Below are 24850 nucleotides of genomic sequence, written 5' to 3'. Positions count from 1 at the left end.
ACTCACCTTACAATGATTGGTAACCTTTGGCAAATAATTTAGTGGTCATGAAAATGTATTCAGATTTAGCCTATTGATGATGCATTCACCTCATAAATCATGACACACTGCTCTCCCCTACATGAAAGTACATGAGCCGCTTTTAATAATAAACGGTATCGGTATCGATATCAGCGATTCTGGCCCTGTATTACTTGGTATCGGATCGAAACCAAATTTTGCGGTATCGCCCACCCCTACTGAGGCAACAACCCAGCTGACTGCTACTAGTGAGAGGAGGGGCTGTGGGCTGCGGTGCAGGATGTGTGTGTGTGTGTGTGGCTAGTGGAGGTGGAGAAATAATACGTTTGATTTTTCATTAAGAGAAAGCACTGCTGGTATCGATACTGTTGCAAATGAGTATTGTATCCGTTTCAAATTTTTAGTATCGATACTTATCGAAGTATCAGTACTTTTGACAACCCTAACACACACACACTCCTTAACACAGCTGAAAGACAAATCACTGCTTCAAGACACATATACACACATAACAGCTTAATTGTGTACCTTCTCAAAACACCAGCTTTATTTTAACAGTTCACACAGACATCAAACACCCCTCCATAGCAATCACAAAACTGGCAGACCTGTCTCCAATCAAGTCCACTGGTTTATTGTCTGTTTGCTCCAGCTTTTCCAGCTACAGTACAAAGCCTAGAGACAATGTATCTCTCTAAACTCTGCGTAGATCTGTCATCCCTGTAGAGGAGTGTCTGTGGTTAGATCTCAGTAGTCTTTCCTTGATTCCTCCCCTTTACCCTCCCCTCCATCTAAAAAAGGAATCAAAAAATCTCATTGAAACTGAACCTGTGCCAGTACTGTCTGAAAGCCTCTATGCAATTCTTATCAAAGTGTAATGTGGCCTCCCCCATAATCAACAGTCTTCCTCTGTAAATTATTTACAAATGCCCATCTGCCTCATTGCACACATTTCTGACCATTCACAACCAATAAACCATCAATAATGAATAAAATAAGCTTAACATCAACAGCAAAAGGTAAAACCAAAAGCAGACAAATGCAAAAAATTATCATTTAGGTCACTTCTCTTCAGCCCTGCTTGGCACACCGTGGCAAAAAAGAAAAGCCGCCAATGAACACGCTAGGGCCAAGGGCTACTCCACTGCTCTGGTTATTTGAGAGACTGATCCAATAAATTGTGTTTATTCATCAAGAGGTCCACATATTATAATCTGAACTGAATTCACAGAGTTGGAGATGACCTCAACCACGAAAAGCGCTAAATTACAGCAGTGGTCCATGTGACAGACCAGGAGGAACTCCTATGCCTCTCAAATGAAAACAATAATACTGAAATATAACATATTTCAATATGCAAGTGAATATATTGAAATATACCGCCTCTTAAATATATATATTTCAATATACAAGTCAAATACGTAAGAAATAAAGCAACAGATATATGCGGTGATGGAAGTCGTATGATCAAGGTTGACCAATGGGACATTACTGACCCCTGAATAGCGGGAAGGGGAAACAACATGTAAGATTGTTGTCTTGATTCCACGATAAGTGATTAGCCTATTACCTGAGTATGGGCTATTGTTTGACCACTCCAAGGGAAAACAGTTGTGTTCAGATCTTGTGTTTTCTCTCTCTCATATGAATAGCACACACATATACTCACACCACACACAAAAAAAAGGTACAGCTAAGAAGCTTGCAGAAGTACCGTTTAAATAGCCAATATAAACACACCAAAAGCAAGTCTTCTCTAAAATGATCATTATCTTTGGAGAGAGAGCGAGAGAGAGAGAGAGAGAGAGAAAGAAAGAAAGAAAGAAAGAAAGAAAGAAAGAAAGAAAGAGAGAGAGAGAAAGGGAGAAAAATATCAGAGCCCCCTTCCATTCTATCCTGGACCTTTCCATCCATCCATGTTGCGGGAGCCCCTCTCCTCCTGAAATAAACCATTCTGAGTCTCTGGGTGGAGTGTTCCAGGAAATGAAGAGCAAGTCCAACAAGTTCTTTTTTTTTTTGCATAGCCAGACAGTGGGCACTACCACTGCAACCACTTAAAGAGTTTCAAAGGAAAGCTGTTACTGGGGTGGGGAGCCTTGGTCCGTGTGCACCCCTTCATACCAGCTGGCCTGGGGATGTTTAGTGGGTCCCTCCCAAAAGATGCAGCTTCACGCTCACAAGGTGGACTCTTTCTGGCGCTCACGTCCGTTAGACGTCTTCTTGACTTTAGAGATTCCCTCCAACGCACCTGACTCAGTCACTCTGGACACAAGGAGAAAGGGAGAGGGAGCAACAGTTTATTTTAGGTGAAATGCCCTCTTTCAACTTTTATGAAATGAGAGGCGTGGATGCACTCCGCACTGAGTGTGTATGCTTACACTTCATCCATCTCGACGTCCTCCTCGTCCTGGGGAAGCTGCAGGTAGGGGTTATTGGACGCTGGTCGGAACTTGTATCCAGTCAACACGAAAAAGATCAGAGTAGACACCTCCACCAGAAACTGAAGAGGCAGAGAGGAGTGGAGAGGAGATGGGAGAGTGTGGGTGTATAAAAGCACTTATTCTCAAATTTGATGGGATACATAAAGGGCCTCTGATTTAATCAAAATGCAGTGTAGCCCGCAACATTTTCTCCTTCAAGTAATGCTAATATCTTGCCAAAACTCTGGGGAACAAATTGTGTTTTGACAGCTTGCTCTGATTTAAATGTGCAAAGTAATGAAAGCCTTTAACTTAATAACGTGTTCTCAGTCATCATATTGGTGTGCATACAAGTGAAAATTTCAACTGACTATACCCAATCACCTTTGAGAAAGACTTGGAAATGTGTTTATATCATCGTACAGGAAAACACACATTAGAAATCTGACCGGGTAAGTACAGTTAAGTCTGTCAATGAGGGAGGTGGAATAATTACAATATACTGTATATCAAGTCTGATTTTCAATTACTCAGTTTCTGTTCTCTCAAGATATAAAAAGATAATTAGATAAAATAATTAACACACAGAATAAAATGTGACATCTCTAAAGGGTACTGTGACAGCAACCTTTTCCATTTGTGTGACATTGCAGATTAAGGGGCGGCACATATTTTGTCTTCCCCTTTCTTCTTTGAGAAATGAAGTCAGTATGTTATTGTGTGATGTTGATGTCTTCTTACCTCATAGCACCACTGCCACTGGAAAGGCATAGTCACCTTGAGCAGAATGGCTATGATCCTCGTAAAGTAGATATAACACACAATCTAGAAAAAATAAATAAAATCATCATACTATAAAGCAAGGAATCTCTGTATGTATGTGTCCTTCACATATCTCGAGAACCGTTCGTCCGATCTACTTCACACTTGGCGGGTGTATTGCTGGGGACCCAAGGACGTGCAGTGTCGGATTTGGTGCAATTTGGACACGCGACACGTTCAATATAAATAAACTTTGAATAAACTAGAAAAGCATTTCCTGAAGAAAATGCGTGTGATTGCTGTAAGCTGACGTGGCGACCATTTTGAAATTTAAATGGAGTTTCTACTGTATACAGTGGCTGAGTTATAAATATCATGGAAGTGGATGGAAGGCCATAGACAGCCATGTATTTTATAACTCATAAACTACGGTATACATGTCATCATTATGAGCTTATGAACGGTTGATCAGTATGCCGTAGTGAGCATTTTGCAATTTGAATGGAGTTTCTACTGTATACAGAGGCTGAGTTATAAATACAATGGATGTCTATGGAATTTAATTTAATAATTAATAACTCAAAAAGTATAAGGAGTATCATTAATAAAAGTCATAGCATACATCTACAAAGAATTCCGCACGGTTTGACATATGGGCCGTGTGGCATTAAAACTGTAGGAGGAGATACATGACAAAGACGTTTTTAAAAAACCTCTAAATCTGCAATAACTCATTAAATGTATGCGTATTTTATGAATTTGCATAAATCTACAAAGAATTCCGCATGTTTTGATATAAGAACGTATGTGTAGCATGAACGGTTTTCGAGTTACAGGTGAGCAAAGAAACGCACGGAAGAATAACAAGAAGAAGAAGAAGAAGAAGATATATGCAAGAGTAACAAGCAAACAGCGCTCTGTGCAGCAGCAGGGCGAACGGGCACTGCACTAGTAAATAAAAATGACAATAGCAGCAGTTGGATGCTTGATCTGATGCAGTGTTTAATCAAGAATGAATCTTCCCAGGCTAGTGAGGCCGACTTTGTGACCAGTTCTAATTTCAGTTCAGTTTATTATTATCAGACACCTGTCACTAGAGTGCAAGTATCTCAGTTTCAAAAAGGACATATTTGAGTTTGTTTGGGAGGGTTTTGCGCTGGCTCTGATACATTGACTCTGTTGAATGATACTGGAACCTGTAGTGGCCTTACCAAATGTTGCATCACAGCTTAATAATCATAATAAGTTATAATCGGAGGGCATGATACCACATAATACAAAAAATATATAGTTTGGAGAAAAAAAAAAAAATTCATGCAAGATCATAATTAAATATGTACAATCTGAGGAGCTTCAATGCAGCAAGCTATCAAAATTGTGCCAGGCGTTTTCAAATTATAGTGGTCAGATCCTGCAGATGGATGGTCAAGGAAAGAAGAAAAGTACAGCAGAGCCTAACTTATACTTACCATCACATAGTAATGCCGGTAGAGCTTGAGCTTCATGATAGGGAATGATACCACATAACACAAAAAATATAGTTTGGAGAAAAAAAAAAAAAAATCATGCAAGATCATAACTAAATATGTACGATCTGAGGAGCTTCAATGCAGCAAGCTATCAAAATTGTGCCAGGCGTTTTCAAATTATAGTGGTCAGATCCTGCAGATGGATGGTCAAGGAAAGAAGAAAAGTACAGCAGAGCCTAACTTATACTTACCATCACATAGTAATGCCGGAAGAGCTTGAGCTTCTCCAAGTTCATGGCAGCTGAAGGAGAGACGGATCAAAAATAAATAAACAAACAACTACAAACTCTGCAGCTCATAAAGCTTATTGGTCATGACTGATTACTGCAGGCTACTCACCTTTGCCGTCAGTGCTGGAGGCCTCTTGTAGGTGACGGATAGACCTATAAACACACAGTTACAGCATGTTAAAGAACTACAAATGCACATGCACTTCAAAATGTATTCACTGACAGGGGTGCACATGCACACGCATACTGACCAGACAACGGGGAAAAGGATGGCTCCACAGCAGATGAGGTCAACCAGAAAGAGGATCTCCTTCCAGAGAGCGTACTCACTGGAACCTTCCTCTGTAGACTCAATGATGATGTAGGCTACGTTAGCAAGGACCTGGAGGGGAACGGGCGAGTGGGTCACCAAAACAAATTCCATGAGTATAAATAATCACCCACACTTACTCTCACGCACACACAAACACACATACACACCTGTAGAGGGATGACAATCATGAAGATCTTCTTTTCCTTGTCAGACAGGATGTATTTAACGAAAGCCCAGCCAGTGCCGATCAGTGCCAGCGTGATGAACAGGAGAGCGCCCTTAAGCCTGGAAAGTATATGAATACAAACTCATGTACAAGTTACACATGTTGCACACAATGAACATTTTAATAATGGTAAACTACTAATGTCTGCGCAGTTCCACTTACAGATGTGTGATATAATACATGACGGCCCAGCCTTCAATAGGATGGCCCTTTGTGTTGATAAAGTGATAGTTGATCTGAGAGACAAAAGGGAGAGATTGCACACTTAGAGAACTGTGGTTGTCCTCCAAAACACTTAGAGCTGCAGGTGGTCCTATATGAATGTGTGACAAACCGAAAATGCATAAAAAGCAGAACAGAACAGATATGGAATAATCTGTTGTTGCAAGAGGCTAGGTGATGCAGATTTAACTGTGACATCACAAAGACCAGGAGAAGATGTGATTTTGAAATCTCAAAGACCAGGAAATGAAGACAGAACTGTGACATCAAATGAATGGAGACAGTAGATATAAACGTGACACCGCAAAAAGACAAAGAATTTAGGTATAGTGAGAGCACAATTAACACAGAATGTAGCCATAACTGTGCATCAAAAAGAAGCGGAATACGAACATTAAAGATTATAGAACAGACCATAGCCTGCTCTGTGCTGTTGGTGTACTCACACTATGGAAGACCAAAGAGATGGACTTGGTGAAGGCCAGGGCTGCCATCAGCCAGTGGATCTTAAACACACTGTACCTGCAAACAAGAACACAGGGAACATGTTAAACAAAACTGTGTACTGATGTTGCATTGGTATCTTTTAAGTTCACAATACTCAAGGTTCTATATGATCTTTGGTTTTGGGGCCAAAGTCTGGAGAGTATAAGGTGTGTCAAACAAAAGTGTGCCACACTCACAGCAGAGCAAGGGTAGGGACTTTCTTTCCCTAGGGAGACTTTTGGCCCTGTGTTTGGCTCTGTGTAGTAATTTGTAGGGCATTTTGGGATTTTGGATTTGGCATTTTACCAACTGAATGAGAAAACAGAAAATATTTTCCAGAATGTCAAAGACTCACTGCACTGTTCTATTGATGCCCAGCAGCTCTTATGGTCCAACGACCATTTAAGCATCCCCTGACACTCGCCAAATCAAAGAGGAAACACGCATGACAATCATTCAGGAAAAGTTAGTCATGTAGCTTAAATAATATGGCAAATATTCTTGTACCTACATGTAGTATTTTCCCACTTCTGTGACTTTGGCAGAACTTTTTCAAATTTTTTTTTTAGATTTATACTTATCACTTATTTTATTGTACTTGGATAAGAAAACATAAAATCTTTTCTGAGATTAACATTATACTGGTCACTACTTGTTGCTACCGTAACCTATAAAAATATTCAAAATCACAACATAAACTTAAGTGATTCGGCTCTCAGTGCATGTTGAACTGAGGGAGCAGTAGGAATGTGCTGGAAATGCACCAGTATACTCCTACCACACAAGCCCATGTGTATGCATGTGTACCTGTGCTTCATGAGTGTGTACACCCAGACCATGGCAGCTGTGAAGAAGACTCCAGCCATGCAAATGTAAAGACGGGAAAGGGGAATTTCTGCTGCAGACAGGTAGCCACCGGGATTCTTCTCAGTTACGTCCACCTGCAGAGGACACATTCAGGTTAGCACGCACACACACACACACACACACACACACACACACAAACACATACTCACACAAACACATACACATATGTACAGAAAGACATTCAACTTACACTGAAAGAGTAGGGCAAGTCGTACCCAGGATACATGTTTTGACAGTAGTGGAAGTTCAGGTTGTACAGACCCTCAGCCAGCAAGCCAACCCTCATGTGGAACTGTGGAAGAGGGAGAGACCAAAAGCAAGTGAATCTAAATCTCAACCAAATGACATTCTTTCATTCCCTCCTTAAACACCATCACTATACTGATCTACTGAGGAGAAATCAATGCAATGGATGGTTGCTGTTCAAATCCAAAGCTGTTAGATCAGAGTTTAGGAGGGATTTTTCTCTTTTCTAAGCCCCTCTGGAATGGAGGTCATTCAGACAAGTGAAATGTTAAAATGACTTAAATTCATTGAAATGAGGGACCAGATTTACATCAAAATATGCATGCAGATGTTTGTTCAACGGGGGTCTGAACTTGTATTTTTCAACTTCAAAAATTATGCCTTGAATATGTATGAACATCAGAAATATTGTTTAAGATTGGTGTACTCACGCTGAAGTTGTAGGAGCCACTAATTTTGTCCAGAGCTAAACTCAGATGGTTGGTCTTCCCCAGCTAGAGGCAAGTATAGATCAGAAATTGATTTCATGAGTATATCACACACACACACACACACACACACACACACACACACACACACACACACACACACACACACACACACACACACACACACAAACACAAACATACACACACACCTCTCACCTGGAATACGTTGTCCTCCACTTTCTTAATGCCTTCTACTGGAGGTTCTGGCTGCAATTTGCCATCTGCCGTTTTGTCCTTCGCTGTTTTGTCATCATCTGATTCTTTGGGCTCTTCTGGCTTAGCAGCAGGATCTGGTCCTGGTCCTGGACCAGGAGCACTCTCCCTACTCTTCCTCACATCTAAAGGACACAAACAACCAGATAACCATCATGTCCTTTGGCTTTAACAAAATGGCCGTGAGCTAAAATCTGTATGTACAGTGATAAACCAAGAAGGCTCTGACACCATTATAATGAGTGGAAATCTGGCAGATATGAGTTACAAAATTATTCCATCAATTCATTCTGGTGCTTATGTGAGAAATGTAGGAAGTAATGTACAGTCGACAAATCATTGGTATGATTTTATAACAGCTATGAGGTATGAGTGGCACTGACCTTTGTCTTTGGGAGGCGGCACCTTTGTCCAAGGCTTTGCTGTCAAGACGTTGTCTTGTACACCGAAAGATGTCACACTGACACTACACAAACAGACACACACACAGTTAAAAAGTCAACCTAAGCATCAGGCTGTCAATGCAATGTATATGCTTTCTCACTTGACAGCGGCGCGCAAATATACATACCTGAGGTTTTTGATATCAATGATAAAAAGGATGACAGGCTCGTTGTTGGGTGTCTGAGTCGGAGTGACACTGAGTGGGCATTTCTCGGTCTCCTCTGCCTGGAGGAAAAACATTCACAACCAACAAAGTCACTCAAAATCACAAGTTTCAACAGTCCAGTCTAGGGCTGGGCGATAAATAGATTTTATCAATTAATTCGAATTCATGGTTTAGGACGATGTGTAAAAATGAAAATCGAGATTCACTTTAACCTGGGTAAATATGGCACAGATCGCTCTCTGTCAATCAAGCCCCACCGCTTCCCTGAGCTTCCGCAGTCGACAACAACACCCACCGAGATTTCCCCTCAGACACAAACACAGTATCAAGGTGGCAGCACACGCTTCTACAAGTGAGGAGCTCGTTTGGAAGTGGTTCGGTTTTGCAACGTCCGACGTCGAGCGAAGCACTGTCCGTTGTAAAGTTTGTCTAAAGTCTGTGGCCACTAAAGGCAGCAGCGCGACAAATTTATTCCAGCATCTCCGACAGAGGCAGCAGCCGACAGGGAGAAGTGTGTGGCACAGCGAGATGCACGAGCTAGCGGCAGCCCCCAAACGGCTCCTAAAAAGCAGGTAACATTAGCAGCATCATTTTTCTGTGGCATCCCAGATGACAAGAAGGAGCCCCGGTGGAAAGACATTACAGATGCGCTGATGTTTCATATGTTTTTCAAACACTTAGTTTGTTTTTAAGAAAAAAAAATTGATTAAAATCGTAAATCGGGTGTAGGTGTGAAAAAATCAGAGATTTTATTTTTCGGCCATATCGCCCAGCCCTATTCCAGTCACATCTCACCTCTACATCCATCCTTATTTATCAGTAATCTGACGTATCAATGTTTAACCGTACATCACCTGATCACCTAATAAAATAAAATTACATATATGATATTAGTTTTCCATGACTGCATAACTGTCATACTATTAGTAAAGCCTCTATGTCTGAACCCCCCCCAGTTTAGCTGGTGTGTCTTCTGCATAATCTGTGAAGCACAGAGATATTTAGAATGTGATGTACTTACTGTGTAAGACAGGACTCCACTCACACGAGACTTGGAAAGACTGAAACCAACCTAGGGAGAGAGTTTTTAGTATGGTCAATCAATGGACTATGTTCATTTCCCTGGATGAGGTCGGTCACTCACTCTTTGTGGCCCATCCAGTGACAAATGTATCATATGCAGTATTACTAGTTAAATCTAGTTCGATGTGATCATGGTGTGAATGAAATCTGAGGCTCCATTTACAAAAGAAATTTCCACTAGGGGTCTGATGGCCACTATGAAAAAGTGTCAAAGTCTTGGTATTAAACGGCTCATCCTTCTAGCTAACATGCAAATTAGCTTCCTAGTTTATGATCACTGTGTTTGGCACGGCAGCTAGCTTGCTGGTAAGCTTAGTCAGTTAGCCTGACATCATTTACCTGCTGTTGGAAACATTTTTGTATTAGCAGGATTTTTGTAAGATAGTCCATTAATAGTCAAATATGAATTCATTTATTTTAATCAATATATGAATTGAATATGAATTAATATGAATTATCTTTCCCCAATTAAAAATAACTATGTTCAAATGTTATTACACTGTACTTGAAATTTGTGAAAGTTATCCAAAGTTCTGAGTAAATTGTGTCTCATGTGCCACAAAATTGTAATTTCTGAGCTAAATTCCTTATCCCTCCATACCAGGATTTGATACCGGGCTAATTACTATATCTTACTTCCAAACCATTCTGTTCCCTCCACTCATGCCCTCACTCCCCAATGCCAGGGTAGCATAATGGCATTAGAATGATTATCAATTGATAATGTCATAAAAATGTTGTGGTCTGATGCTGAGCCCTTTTGTATGTATCTCCCATAATTGATGCTGAAGTGCTGCTGGCTGAGCAGTGGTAAGCAGAAGCAGGTAAGATCTGAAGATAATACCTATTTCATACTATAATGCTATACTACTGTCAAATGTTATCAGCCTACTTACAACCGACAGGTGATGACAAAATTTACATGTTGCTGTTTTTTAAGACTACTTTGAGTTAAGGAACTGACAGCCACATGTCACACTATGATGTCAGTAGCATATTACCTAGGCTTGCTTGGGCTTTCAGTTTACTTTGCATTAATCTTTCTGCCGACTGTTCACCATGTTCTTGCGTCCTTACACAGTTTGCAAAATACACATTTTCTCAATCTATTAAAAAGCACATGTATTGTTTAAAAATAGATTATCCAAAGATAAACAGACAATCGTGTTGGGTCACTTAGTAGCAATATATATGAATCTCAAATTAAAGTAATTCCACTAAAAGCATAGCAGAGACAAGCCTTGTCTGAAAGCAGGCGGAGAACTTCAGTGAAGTTACACACCCTAAATACACATGCAGGTGTACCCCTGCCTCAAGCGCGCACACACACACACACACACACACACACACACACACACACACATCTTACAGGGAATTTATTGTAGTCCACCACGTCTTGGAGGCGCAGAGAATGCAGGTTGACATCCAGAGTCCCGTTGGCGTAGAAACCAAAAGTGTTGAGGTGGATGACAAACCGGGTTTCATTCTGGGAAGGACAGAAAGTAAAATTACTAGTAAAGCAACGCAAATGCGTAAGTCAAGTAGAAAAAAAGAACGATCATAAAGAATGGTCCGCTAAATTACGAAATTGGTCAGAAATGCCACGTATGGCCGTTTATCAATTTTACCGTTGTCATGACATATGGCACCATTTTTAATACCATTTTCTAAAACTGTAGATTCACTCACTCACTCACACACACACACTTAGGACTTATTACAAATGCCTCCTGGTGAACCACCACAGCCAGAAATAACGTTACCTAGCTCACTTAACGTTAGTTAATGTTCGTCATCTTACCTCGAGGGTGAGTTTGTGTATCCTTGCATTGCATCCAGCCAGCAGGAGTAAAAATCCAGCCACAACCAAACCTGTGCTATGTGTCACAGCCATCACCAGCACCCAACTTGCTAACTGCGTGAATCTGCCAACGTTAGCGACCAACAATCCTGCCAAATGTTAGCTAGCAACCCAGCTAACACTAGCTAGCAATATTTATCGATAGCTCGCTCAGTTACAGTAATGTTAATCTTTGAACTCAGTGTAGAGGTTTTCTAAATTACTTTCGTATTATCAATTCAGAACCATCTGTATGGTAACATCTATGAATTTTCTGTTTTCCAATTCTTTTGTGCTTTCATTGCGCAGGGAGTGAGCTAGCTGGTAGCTGGCAAGATCTCGCTTCCTGGTCTAGTATCAAGAGTAACCAAGGTGCAGCCAACGACGACAGTCGCTTACACGTTCACAATAATGCCAAAGTTCCGCAACCATTAAACATGCGAATGGATTTAATACAAGCGGCGATGCAGTACAACAGAACAAAAGCACAACAAGTAAATTACAAAAGCTTTGAATAAACGATCTTTAAATAAACTATCCAGCGAATTTGTTGATTTCCTGTCAACCAATGGAGTTGTTTACTTCCGCAGAATCTGACTCAACCTTGTTCTAGTTGTCCTAGAACTCGTCACGTGGCGCAGAGTTTCCGGCTTGAACAGTTCACACCATGGATGATGGAGCCTCCACGTCACATGAACCATTAAGGTTGCCATGTCTGCAGATGTCACGGAGAAATCAAGCAATCTAAGATCTCAAAACAAGCCCAAAACAAGCAACATGTTTTTAATACATGCAAAGCCATTGTCTTTGCTGTAGGTCACACAGAATGAGATTTTTAGGCACAATTTATTCTCAGAACACCATCAATCATATTATACTGTAGAATTTAACTGCTCTACGTATTGTAAGTCACTCATGAGAACCTCAAATGTCTAAAATGTGAAATGTAGCCTATGTCAGTGTAATCAACAAACATACTTCACCAGGTTTTACTTTCCCAACTGATTTTTCTTTTGAAATGAAATATGCAAACAGAAGATAACAGAAGTGAACCTGTGTGCAGCTTGTGACCAGCATCTTGCTTTCTTTTTCCCTCTGAGAACTCAAATATGAACGATGCATGGTTTGATGTGTTCCATATCTGTCAACCTCCATGTAGAGTCACCTGCTGAGAAAGTCTGGGAACACATACCTTCAAAATGGTATCACCTATGGCTCTGTAACTCATTTATTTTCTGTATGCTAGACCAGTGATTCTCAATGTGGGGCCCGGGGACCACCAGGGGTCCTTGAGGGGGTCCCCAGCAAACAGATGAATTATTAAACTTGACCAATATGCCATTTAAGTTAACACAAATAGAGAATTAGAGAATGCAGAAGAATGACTGTTTTGATCATAGTTGTCATAGTTTTGATCATCTCTCTGCCTACAATACAGATGGTCATGGAATTCTGGACAAAATCATATCTGACAATAAAAATATTTGGGTTCGAGAGACAAAATGTCATCAAATGGGGGTCCGTGGCCCTAATGTGGACTAAATTAGGGTCCTTGATATGAAAAAGGTTGAGAATCACTGCGCTAGACCAAGTTGTTTTTTTGTTTTTATTGGCAGTCCACATTTAGGTATATTAATATATGTTCTCAAATAGTTTGACTTGTAGATGGAAATAAGCCTTTTTATTTATTTTTTTATTCTTAATTTATTCACTAGGGGACAACAGGGATGGAAAACAAAGTGGTGGAAAAAAAGAGTTGGAAATAATTATCTTTTATGTTTTATTCTTATTCTTATTATTTTACATAAATAACTTACATGCTAACTAGGCTATAAGTCTAATGTTGGTGCCGCTTGTAATTTTTTGTGCAATTTCGACTTATTTAAAGAATAAGATATTTCCATAAACCGAACAGAATTGAGGGTCAAACTTAGCTAAGGCTATAACTCTGACATTATGGGAACGATATAGAAATAAATGAATTAAGTACTTGTTCAGGGATGATGTGATGAGTGATGTTTTCTGTATTTTCATCAGTACAGATCTATTTTTAGTCTATTATCACTTTGTAATCAAGCAATACCCTGGCAATACCAGGAAAAGAGTCCTACTGTACTGAAATTGTTTTATTTGATGTAATTTCTGTAGAGCTCAGTTATGAGGAAATTAGTGTTGAATTTCAAGTATGTGTATGGTATAAGAGTCAGTTACATTGGAGTCTACAAAACATGATTTAGCTTCACTTCACTGTTGAAATTTCACACTAACTTGAAGTTTTTCACAAAATGAGACATAAAACCTATATCAATCAACACACTTGAATGGAGACATAATTAACTATTCTGAGGCTGTTATTTTGATATATACCTTCAGTGTGGGAGATGAAGGTATGACGGGAATATTTAACACCAAGAGCGGCCAGAGTTAAATTCAACATTAGTCTGGGATTTTAGTTAATCTTAGTTAAAAAAAAAAAAAAAAAACAGGAAACAACAAGGAAAACAGAAAATGTCAGTCAGGTACATTCAGCTTCACATTCACACTTTCCCCAGTTATGGAACAGAATCATTGATTTGTTTCAATTGAATCATTTTTAATGACAAATGATATCTCATTTTGGTTCCTCTGAAACAACAAAATACATGACCAGATATTAAACAAATTTTGAGCAATTTCCAAGAATGCCACTTCAATGCTCTCCCTGCTTTCTCCTGTCTTAATCTAATCCGTAAAGCAAACTATCTTATACATCAGCAGTGGAAACCTGGTGGTCTAGGTGTGCTTTCCAGTGCCAGTCAGGACCTAACCTGCATGCATTACAAATAAAGTAAGTTTTGCTAGCTGCCGCTGTGATTTGTCAACTAAGACATGGTGTCATATCAATCCCTGGCCCCAGTTGAAGCTGCTGAAACCAGGTAGCACTATAGACACTTTGGTAGACATGAATGGTGGCCTAGAAAACATGTAGCTCTCAAAGACTGGATTTGATCGATCATAATGTGATAAACTGGAACACAGTAAGCATATAAAAATATCTTGGCTCATCAAATCAGATTAAAAAAAAAGACAGAGAAAAAATACATTTCTAACAAAATGGCATTATTGCTCAGTGATGTTTAAAAATCAGACTCAAAGATATCAAATGTATAAAGTGTATTCCCTACCAGTCCTCCCATATGTTACAAGGAATATTAAAACATTTTGTTGTGCTTTGGGATTATTTGACATTCATATTAAGTGGCCCGACAGTACTGCCACCGCTGATTGTAGGAGCGATGACAACACTTCCACTCTGAGCAGTGATTGTGACACTGGCAGGAGGAGGCAAAGCAGGCGAGGAGGTGGAAGGTGGAGGAGGAAGATTTTGCTCAGCTGCTTTTCCCTCTGAGGATGAAAGACAGAGACACAGAGACAATGTAAATGGAGCTTGTGCAGAAATTAGTAAGAAGAGATAAATGACAGTTGTATGAAGTTGAAGCGGTTTTTAACAGCCTCACACCTCCAAGTCCCTTCTTGAATGCTGTCCTTAAGTTATCTGCAGCTTCGAAGTTGGCCATCTTCTCCAGGACTTCAATAGTGACGGTCACAGCCCCTTCTTTGCGGTATTTATTCACCATCTTTTCTACTATGTCGTGCCGGGGTGCATTCTCAGTATGGCCCTTAGGAATGGCTTTATATCCGTCCAAATTTAAATAGGAGAGTTGCCACGTAAACCTTCTGAAATCTTCAGAACCTAGATCATCCAGAGTGGCCAAGAGCAGTAGTCGAACATCCATTTCAGATCACTGAATAGGTAAAGGAGGGGAAATAAGCTTTCAATGTCCAGATTAATCACTTTTGTGTGGCAACAAACACACATGACAGTAGAACGTTAGTGCACACACAGAAAAGACAAACCCTCCAATCTCCAACACAAAAGGTATATGGGTCAATGTTAGACAGTTACTGAAGGTAAATGTGGAAATCAATTACACTACATGAGGGTTGTAGTTACATAGAAATAGAATAGAAAATATTCAGATCAAGGTATAATAGAACATTTCCTGAGTTTGGGATCACAAGGTTTTATCTGGGTGGAGTGCAGTTCTGAGATATGGAGGATTAAAGGTTTGACATATACCAGCTGACAAAACTGTGTCAAACCCAAAAGGTTATAAAAAAAGAAAAAGAAAAAAAAAACACCACACAGGCATAAAGTATCATTCAAATACCATGAATATGGGGATAACTCAATTTTGCTTTTTAAAAAAAATGTCAGACAGAACCATATAATAATATAATAACTTTATAACTAACTTGGAGTCGTGTGGACTTGGCGTTGTAGGCCTGAGTTTAGCACTGTGAGATAGGGCTATAGGCTAATGGCTGTAGAGACTGACAGACCGTAAACAATAAGGATAGGCAGGAGGGCAGCCATCACAAGCCCATTCAACCTGTCAGGTGTTGGAAACAGATATAATAACATACAAAACTTATAATCTTAGACCAATCAATAAGAAAATCACTTCAGAAGTACAGGCCTATACAGCATAATCACAACATATGCGCTGTCGGTTGCATATAGGCTATACATCGTCGTCGTAGCCGATCTAGACGAAGTCCGCGACCCAGTTGTTCACCAGTAGGCTATAACACAACACACCCAAGGTCATCCAAGCATCATTATGCAAAATGTCTTACCTCAACACCAATAATTAAGTAATCGACCCGTAAGATCGTCTTCGCGGAAACGCTTGCAATAATACTGTCGATTTCAAACTAACTTCCTCTTATTCTAACAGGAAGTTCCGCAGCAGATGTGACTGCCCACATGTTCAACATCTGAGATCATCCAGGATGATGTCTAGGCACCACCACAGAAGAAGAGACAGACAAGTTGATAGACAGATAGATAGATAGATAGATAGATAGATAGATAGATAGATAGACCTGGTTTAGCCCACAGATTTGCATCACTTGCGTAATGAAAAGGACATTTTGCTGGAGAGCAAAAGCATGAAACTGACATTTAATTAATTTATCCCGTATCATTGAAACGTATTGGTCCTTTAAATTGTCTTTCTGACTGACACTTACAGAGCTGAGCAGATTAGGGGAGGTTTAAAATAGACGGCTCCAATAAGGAACTAGGTTTTTTTTTTTTTTTTTTTTTTACCAGGGGCAAAAGAATTGTGAAACTATATTTGTTACTTACTTTAATTTGAGGTTTCTGCTTCTGTGTTCTTCAAGGTTTCACACAACACAGTTTTCATCAAAAGCCTACAAATTTAATGGGTACCTGGATAAGCGGGACAACACAGCATCCTTCTGACTATTCGATGGTTAAAATACCATGGCTGTCTCTTCTGGGCTGAATTAAGTATGAATGTAGGCTATAATCTTTCCCTTACTGAAGAGAGATGCTGCACTTAACAATATAGGACTTAAAAGCTATTTGAAATGTTACAAACCTTGACTGTTCCATTGTTGCTCCCCTACACTTTAATTTCTCTTTCTGCCCTCTCCATGTATCTTAGTCTCTTACACACTCCACTAATAGAACTGGTGCTGGTTTTGGCAGTGAAATGATACCACCTGGTTAAGGATCACAAGGTCAAAATCTAAAGTGAAGTCTCTTGAAAGAATGGTGTCTATCTGAAAATATAAGGTGTTACCAAAGGTCACTAAACACGACAACAATGTGTACGTTTGTTGACTGAAGGACCAACACTGGGACCAGTATTCTTTTGGCTGGAGCCTGACAAGCTGCATTCATTCACACATCAAAAAGCAGTGTATAGCATCTCAGTGTGCCGGAGTTGGAGGGAATTTTGTCTGCTGGATCATTTTGAGATCAGTGTCTTGAGATGGCATGCAGACCAGATGTTATGTAAATATATGCACATCCACTGGTTGTAAATATGTAGAACATCCCTTTATAAATAGGAAGATAATAAAAAAAAAAGTACAAAAAAGTGTGTATAGAAAGGACACTTGACCGTCTATCATGGTAATTTCTGTGAGGATTTTTAAGATGACTGCCACAGAATTTTGATAATAATGTTGTGTAAAAGAACATTATTTTCATACAATTGTCACTGGATTGTTCATGTAAATGCTGCCTTTTCCATGGTAACACAGTGTTCTGTAACAATACTCAAAAGTTCTATAGTAGCCCATGTGTGTGTGTGTGTGTGTGTGTGTGTGTGTGTGCGTGCACGCGCACACGCACACGTCCTTGCCCTCGGTGCTACAGTGCTACACTGCATTATTCTTGACCCTCCCTTCCTTCCTCTCTTGATATACCAATAGAGAACGCCCATGCTGGGTTTCAGAGGCCAAAGCAAAAGGAACGCCTGATCATCAGCTACAGACAAACATACGCAACATACACCCGCCCACACTTACACACACACACACACACACACACACACACACACACACACACTCACACACACATAAAGATCTGAGTTACCCAGTCTTTTCTCAGAAGTCTCAGGCAGTCATCATTAGACAGTCAGTCACTGTTCTTTGAGGAAGACATCAGACAGTTGTTAATATTTCTATCCAGGAGCCCAGATAAAGGATGTGTGTATTTGGATGGCCAATCACTCTTCTCCTTTTTCCCCTCCTCGGGTCAGGTGAGTGAATGACAGCTGCAATGGGTGTCAATGGGATGGGGCACTAAGATGCAAAACTAGAAACAAACCTACTGGATGTCATGCTGTGGAAACAATCAGGATAATGTAAATAATACAGACTGGTAATCCTCAATAGTGAATTGGTGTAAATTATGTAATTGCAAAGTAAAATACAGTACTTTAAGTAAAATGTAATCAGTAATTCAAACATTTGAGCTTGAAATAGCCCAGAGTCTAAGGACAGAGCTGACAATGTTCGTGTGTCTCATGACTGATGAGTAACAGTATTGGTAAATCAGAAAAATTGTTGTCATACATCATTGATTTTGTGTTTAGATCACTGGTAAATTTGTTCTGTTTCATCCTCTGTGTCTTTTCGATGCCATCTATTCTGCCCTAAACCTAAACTGGCAGTTCTCTTATGGAATAGATTTTACAGGATGGCATTTGAGCAACATAATTATATATTTTGATAGCTGGTATACTGGGGGACTACACACACACACACACACACACACACACACACACACACACACACACACACACACACACACACACACACACACATCAGTGAGCTACTGTATGAGATCATCTGATAGCCAGGAGAACAACCTCAGGATTTCCATGGAACAATGGTCATAGAAAAGAGGAGCGAACTCATTGACTTGGGCAGGGTGTCCTTCCTTCCTGAGAGGAACACACTGGGTGTATTCAGTGTGCTAGGACACAATGGTTCTCAACAGATCAGCTAAATGCAATATTATTTCACTAAATGGCAAAATTCAATTGACTTTTTCCTGCATTATGCAAGGAGAAGGAAAAATCATCCAGAAATACAGCACTAAGATAGACAAGCATGTGATAAGGTAGAGTATTAATTACTGTGATTGGATGTGACACATTTGCTACACACTTTGCCGACACAATTCAATGCCATTGATTTCCACTGGGGCCAAAATTCCCCAAATCTTGTATCCGAAGTATAATTTGTTCTCGCCACAATCTAGTTGCAGTTGCATGTGGCATTAACACCTCTAAAGTCAGTATTCAACGATCAATCAATTAAAAGTAAAGACACAAAATTCATGACAATATTTTATTTTTTAAGATCCTTTTGAATCCCTAATCCATTTTTTTGATATAGTTTATCAGTTATAGCTTTACTGGCATATATTCCTGAAAGGAAGACAGAAAAAAACAACTGTAGATCCTTCCTGCTCTAATGTTTACAAACAATACCAACAAATCATACAGCTTTAAATCACTTGAGCTCATGCAATTAATTTGTTTGAAAAAAAAAGTTTTCAAAAGGCATCTATCTTGGTACCACACATAACTCTGTACAACAATTCTGGAGTCAGTGTTTATGTTTTAGAAGTGAAAGTAAAAAGTGAAAGTATAGGCTACAAAATGCTATGTATCCCTTGAGGAAAAGAATAATTACCTGGAGGTTATCATTTATTTTGAGGTAGTACTGGAAATAAACTCCTAAAGTACACAATGATTTGGGGGAACTTATGTTGTATCTTCTGTTCTGACATGTATAAATGACTGAGTATGTCTGTCTTCCTTTCCCGCTCCCCGACCATATCATGTGACCTCAGCTACCTCATCCCCTGTGTCTACTCTCTCTCCCACGTCTCTTCGACCACAGTTTTCTCCTCCTCCTTCCTCCCACCCACCCATACTCTCATCTCTGTCTTCCCCTTCTCTCAGTGCCCCGTCCCCCACCCCTCCTCTCATCGACACCCTTGCAGGTTCATCAGAAGAAGAACGCTGCCCTCTGATAATCTCACCCTCCACACTGGTGGTCAGGTATGGTCAAATTTACTGGGAGGAGCTGACTAGTGAGGGGAACTGACCTCTTCATTTTAGGAAAAGCAGAAGGAACATCCAATAAAAATAATCTAAATAGAGATCACTTTGCTGCTGCTACAACAATATTTATTCAAGAATAAGTAATAAGAGATTGTCCTTTTACATTAGTTTACATATCTTTGGTATATCCAGTGGCAGTGATCTAAGTTTGTTTAGCAGCTGGTGCCTGTTTACATTTTGTGAGAAATAAATCTGTGTATAAACTCGATTGTCACAGGTTTGGAGATCCAGTGACAGCCAACTGCTCTGTACCAACGATGGATTTTTCTTTCCTGGGCTGGGAAGTCCAACTGGTAGGGGAGTCAGTGCTCACTAATTTATGACTCGAGGACCCTATTGAAATTTGCATTTACTCACACATACAGAAACATTGCCCTGAGCAATTTTACATTGATTAGTCATTTAAAAGACGTCTAAATGGTTATAGACGTCTAGGCTACAACGAGGCTACATAGGGTTTAAAAGTGAAAGTCTAGTAAACGTCTATGCCTAAGACTGTCTTCTGTAAATGACAAAAATAAAGCATTATTTTGTACATATTGACTTATGTGGTGCATATTTTTGATATTTACAGTTGTTTATGCATTTTTTAAATAATAATAATCTATGTACTGCTTGATCTAAAACTGGGCTATACATAGCCAAAAGAGATCCTGGCTATGAGAGCTAAAGCAGAGACGCAACATTGAAATGACGTCTAATGCTCAGTGTGATTATTCATCAAACTGCAGAGGCTTATATGCTCATTCTCTAGTTTGTGATACGGACACTAAAAGACTTAGGTTTGCCTACATGTACTACTGCTTTTTTGTGGTAAATAGACATTGACTGCATTGGCTATTTTTTTTATACCAAAATATACACTTTTCTTCAAAATGAATAGCTTACTTCTCAAAACAATCAGACATGCCTTCATTAAGATTACAAATGTAAGGCAAAGACACTTATCTTGATCTTGATACATATATACCACCCAAATAGCAATACTCTAAATATTTGTATCAATCAATTTTACAAAACTTTAATAGCTTTTCCTGATCTGTGACCTTTAAACACTCTAGGGAACCCCTCCTCTCAGTATGACTAGGTTTCTGGTCTGGAGAGTGGATAATGTGACTGAGTGGAGCATGACGCCCATGTGCTATGCAGGCTCTGATCTTGGAGGACATTGCTACACTTGGCTAGATTTAACGGTCTACAGTGAGTTGATACTTTTGTTTTGCTGACATATTTTCAAGTATATCAGAAAAATGTGTCAAGCATTTGTTGATCATCCTATGTGTCTGTGTGTGTCTTTCTATCTGCCTGCCTGTCTCCCCAGAGCCTCCAGACAGTGTGTCCATCAGCTATGTAAATCACTCTGGGCCAGTGCTTGAGGGTCATCAGTACACTCTGCAGTGTATCGTCCAGGACGTCGCTCCTGTTGAGAGCCTCGCTGTGACTTTCTACAGAGGACAGGCGGCGCTCGGCCCTCCACAGTCCAAGAATAACACAGAGAAGACACCGGTGACCGAGATCTTCACTCTGAACATCAACCCCAGTAGAGAAGATGATGGAGTCCAGTACTGGTGTGAAGCCAAGCTGGACCTGGGACCTGAAGGACCGCAGCTCCCTCCTGTGGTGATGTCGCAAAACCTCACAGCTAGTGTCCATTGTGAGTTCAATAGTAACATGTTCTCGCATTTATTATTGCAGACTTCATGCAATGGACACATTTTATTAATGGAATATCCCTTTCCATTCTCCATCTCTTTCCTTCTTCCCTCTACCTCCCTCTTGAGGTTTCTCCATCTATACAGTCTCTCTTTTCTATTTTCAATATCCCTCTCCCTCTTCCTTCTGGTTTCTCCTCTTTTTTAGATGGTCCACAATTCCTTTGTCCTACAAAAGTGCAGGTTAGAGAGGGAGAGGCACTAACCTGTGAGGTCAGAGGAAACCCTCGCCCATTAGTCACCTGGCTCAGAGATGGGCAGGTGGTGGCCCCACCCAATCACTCAAGCAGAAGGCATGCTGGGAAGTACACAGTCTGGGCAACAGGAGCTCTTGGACGGAAAAACCTTGCACTGGAGGTGGAGATCCTCACTGCCAGTGGTATGTGTCTGTGTGAATTTATGTGTGTGTGTCATCTGCACAAGTGTGTAACGTGTGTTGTTAGTGCTTGGCCATATCTGACATTTCCATGGTGAATTCTAAACACAAAAATTCAATGCTATATCATCATTTTGGCTTGTATCCACAGTTTGCTATCCTCGTATTTGGCTGTGCAATGGAACCTCATCAATCCAAAGCACAGATTTCTGTACTGATCTATCTACCAAACAGTAGTAACGATTAATAAATGGTGTGATGTGAAAAAGACACCAGAAGCATGCAGCCTGCAAATTACACTGTAAACACACAATGTTGCATATATTGATTGGTTCAGTTATGAATTTCTAAATATTTCACTTTTTTTTCATTTTACATTTGATTCTTCTGAACAACCTCCATTCCTAAGAGATTTGGATAAAGAGTTTGCTCTGTTCTGTTATCATGAGGCAGCCTTGCATGATCAAAATTTTTATGACAAATGTAACTGAGGTAAGGGTGAAACGTCCCGTGTTGACTGAATTAACACAGTTACTCTTTCTTTCCCTCTCTCTAGGAACTTCAAATACTGATAGCAGGCATTTCCTGGTGGCTGTCCTACTCATTCAGTTGATTAACTGGCTGTAAACTGCCTGAAATCTCCCCATGTAACCTGTAACTAGACTGTCCATGCTGTTTGGATAAGGTCCTCCTGATGTGAGAAATGTTTGTCATTGTTACTCCCTGCAAAGATTCATTGCTTTTTCTCTGTCACCCATCTTACATCCAAGTGGACTATGTACATACAGTTGACCGCTTCACTGTTTGATACCATTACTTTCATTAGTGTTTTGTGCATTAGTCTTTTTGTGCATAGCATCTAAATGTCAACAACACTCCAGATAACAAAATAATGGCGTTATGCTATAATAACCACATAATTTATACAAAATGTTCCCCTTTGACAGCTTCTGCCCAGGTACATTGTTTATGTTCTTAAACTCAGTCTCCGGGGAAATTGCATCAATACTTTAAATATGAAAGCACACCTTTGTTCAAAGCTGCTCCAGGCAGGGAACCAGTCCATGCTCTGGTCTAGAAAAAATGATTTTTATGAACTGACTTCATTGGCATACATTAAACAATGTTACAGTGTCTTTCCTGGGTTCAAGTCTTTTTATAGAATGTCCCACTTCCCACATTTGGTGCATGTATTTTAAAGCCAAATCACTAGATGTCTTCTCACACAGTGGAGGGGTATGTTTCATGTCCTACTGTATATACTCTGTGCGTCCTCTAGTGTGCATTAAAACTCTGAACCATCACAAGCATCCCCATGCAGTAAGCGCTTGCTTTAGGTTTGCTGCCTTAGTTTAAACTCTTCCTACATCGTTACAAAGTATAGTCAAAAAGAACGTCATCAAAACAGTCCTGCTATAGTGATCTGGTGGCTCTGCGGTGGTATGGGTTGCATTTCATGGCAAATAATCAGTGAATAGTTTTTATAAATGGTAATTTAAAAGGTTAAGACTAAATCACAATTCTTACGATTCTGAGATTTTCAAAATGCAATTATACCACTTAACTTCAACTGATCAATGTGGAAAAACAAAACTATAGAATCCAGCCTCTGGTGATATACTCAATCAAAACTACAACTGAAGGGCCAAATTTACTCTGGAACCAGTGAAACCATGCAACTTCACTGCTTTATTGCGGTTATACATTATAGTCAAAAATTAAGTTAGACATTTAGGCTACAATGTCATAACTTCTGGAACCATAGTAGGTGTGCAATCACAAAACAGGCGTCTGTATGACTTTACACCTTGTAATATCCCTTTATTATTTCTCAATTCAAAGTAAATCACTTACCATTTCAAATAGAGCCCTTTTAACACAAAACAATGACACACAGTGTTGAAGGAAATTATTAAAATGATTATTTCTGTAGACAGCATGTTTCTCAAATGGTCTTATCAGACCCAGATCAGGGGGTACAATATATGTGCAGTTCAGGTCTGAAATTCCTCGCCCAAACGAGACGGCAAAAGCAGCACTCCTATTTTCATTGCATGGGTCAAAACCACCAGTCCAGGCTTCCAATAATGAGCCACTTTCTTTTCTTCCCCTTCTCAGTTGACAAGTCATCCTGTGCAACCAAACTTGACTAAAGATAAGGCAAGTTTTCAGTCAGTAAGACAGGGAGAGCATTACAACACATCAAACTAAGAACCCCAGCTGATGGTCTTAGAAGGACAAACAAAACAAAACAAAACAAAACAAAACAAAAACAAAACTGACCCAGTCAAACAAATGATCTCTGTTGGTTAAATCAGTTACCACAGTTGATTGTGTGCTCAGCAGTGTTGCACTAATGTAACTACAGTGCCAGTTTGTGAGTTTATATATCAGAATCTCTTATAATGTAGGTTCCTGCTCGTGTCCAGTCCTTCTCCAAGAATACTGCTCCCATCTAGAAAGAAAAGATTTTTTGAATATAAAACTGCTCATCTTTAAATACAGATTTTAGTGTACCATTGACATCATCATTCAAGGTTCACCAGCCCATTTACTATTAGTTTATCTTTTGTTCCAGATTACTCCATCAAAGCAGTGCACCAAATTCAAAGATTATGATGGAGGGCACAATTCTTTAATAGAAAAATACTGTGTATAATATAGGGCTGAACGTTTTTGAAAAAATATCTAATTGCGATTATTTTGAC

The 24850-nt window shown here is 39.7% G+C and overlaps 2 protein-coding genes and 1 long non-coding RNA gene across 4 annotated transcripts; 1 reads left to right on the top strand and 2 right to left on the bottom strand.

Moving 5' to 3' along the window:
* Positions 1–537: 537 nt before the first annotated feature.
* Positions 538–12119, bottom strand: gpr108 (G protein-coupled receptor 108). Its single transcript, XM_071927670.2, has 18 exons — positions 11518–12119; positions 11086–11202; positions 9655–9705; positions 8595–8692; positions 8407–8489; positions 7967–8148; positions 7754–7816; positions 7267–7368; positions 7017–7150; positions 6170–6245; positions 5664–5737; positions 5443–5560; positions 5214–5344; positions 5072–5115; positions 4924–4973; positions 3183–3266; positions 2400–2521; positions 538–2283 (listed from the first exon to the last, which is right to left on the bottom strand). Exons 1-18 carry the CDS (start codon positions 11608–11610, stop codon positions 2196–2198), a joined length of 1710 nt encoding a protein of 569 aa, XP_071783771.2. The 5' UTR covers positions 11611–12119; the 3' UTR covers positions 538–2195.
* A 3210-nt stretch (positions 12120–15329) lies between these two features.
* On the bottom strand, positions 15330–16294 carry LOC139933643 (uncharacterized). Its single transcript, XR_011785608.1, has 3 exons — positions 16237–16294; positions 15853–15989; positions 15330–15341 (listed from the first exon to the last, which is right to left on the bottom strand). It is a non-coding gene; the product is annotated as an uncharacterized LOC139933643 (long non-coding RNA).
* A 1745-nt stretch (positions 16295–18039) lies between these two features.
* On the top strand, positions 18040–23272 carry LOC139933642 (intercellular adhesion molecule 3-like). 2 transcript variants are annotated; one of them, XM_071927788.2, is made up of 7 exons: positions 18040–18176; positions 19893–19991; positions 20272–20347; positions 21116–21254; positions 21376–21708; positions 21915–22145; positions 22699–23272. In XM_071927788.2, exons 1-7 carry the CDS (start codon positions 18136–18138, stop codon positions 22767–22769), a joined length of 990 nt encoding a protein of 329 aa, XP_071783889.1. In that variant the 5' UTR covers positions 18040–18135; the 3' UTR covers positions 22770–23272. The 2 variants fall into 2 exon arrangements, with proteins under 2 accessions (XP_071783889.1, XP_071783888.1); XM_071927787.2 differs by having other exon boundaries at positions 19781–19991.
* Positions 23273–24850: the final 1578 nt, after the last annotated feature.

Source organism: Centroberyx gerrardi, chromosome 3 (assembly GCF_048128805.1).
Source record: "Centroberyx gerrardi isolate f3 chromosome 3, fCenGer3.hap1.cur.20231027, whole genome shotgun sequence".
NCBI classification, from domain to species: domain Eukaryota; kingdom Metazoa; phylum Chordata; class Actinopteri; order Beryciformes; family Berycidae; genus Centroberyx; species Centroberyx gerrardi.
Note: the sequence above shows the minus strand (reverse complement) of the source record. Positions and strands in the feature narration are given on the sequence as shown.

Excerpts from the sequence above, each read along its gene's own strand:
- gpr108 (XM_071927670.2), bottom strand. The coding sequence starts at position 11,610 with ATGGCTGTGACACATAGCACAGGTTTGGTTGTGGCTGGATTTTTACTC. Across the intron at positions 8,693-9,654 it reads GTGGAGTCCTGTCTTACACA|GCAGAGGAGACCGAGAAATG; the intron begins GTAAGTACATCA and ends TTTTTCCTCCAG. Across the intron at positions 7,151-7,266 it reads ACTTGCCCTACTCTTTCAGT|GTGGACGTAACTGAGAAGAA; the intron begins GTAAGTTGAATG and ends TGTCCTCTGCAG.
- LOC139933642 (XM_071927787.2), top strand. The coding sequence starts at position 18,122 with ATGTGTGTATTTGGATGGCCAATCACTCTTCTCCTTTTTCCCCTCCTC. Across the intron at positions 20,348-21,115 it reads TGGGCTGGGAAGTCCAACTG|GGAACCCCTCCTCTCAGTAT; the intron begins GTAGGGGAGTCA and ends TAAACACTCTAG. Across the intron at positions 21,709-21,914 it reads CCTCACAGCTAGTGTCCATT|ATGGTCCACAATTCCTTTGT; the intron begins GTGAGTTCAATA and ends CCTCTTTTTTAG.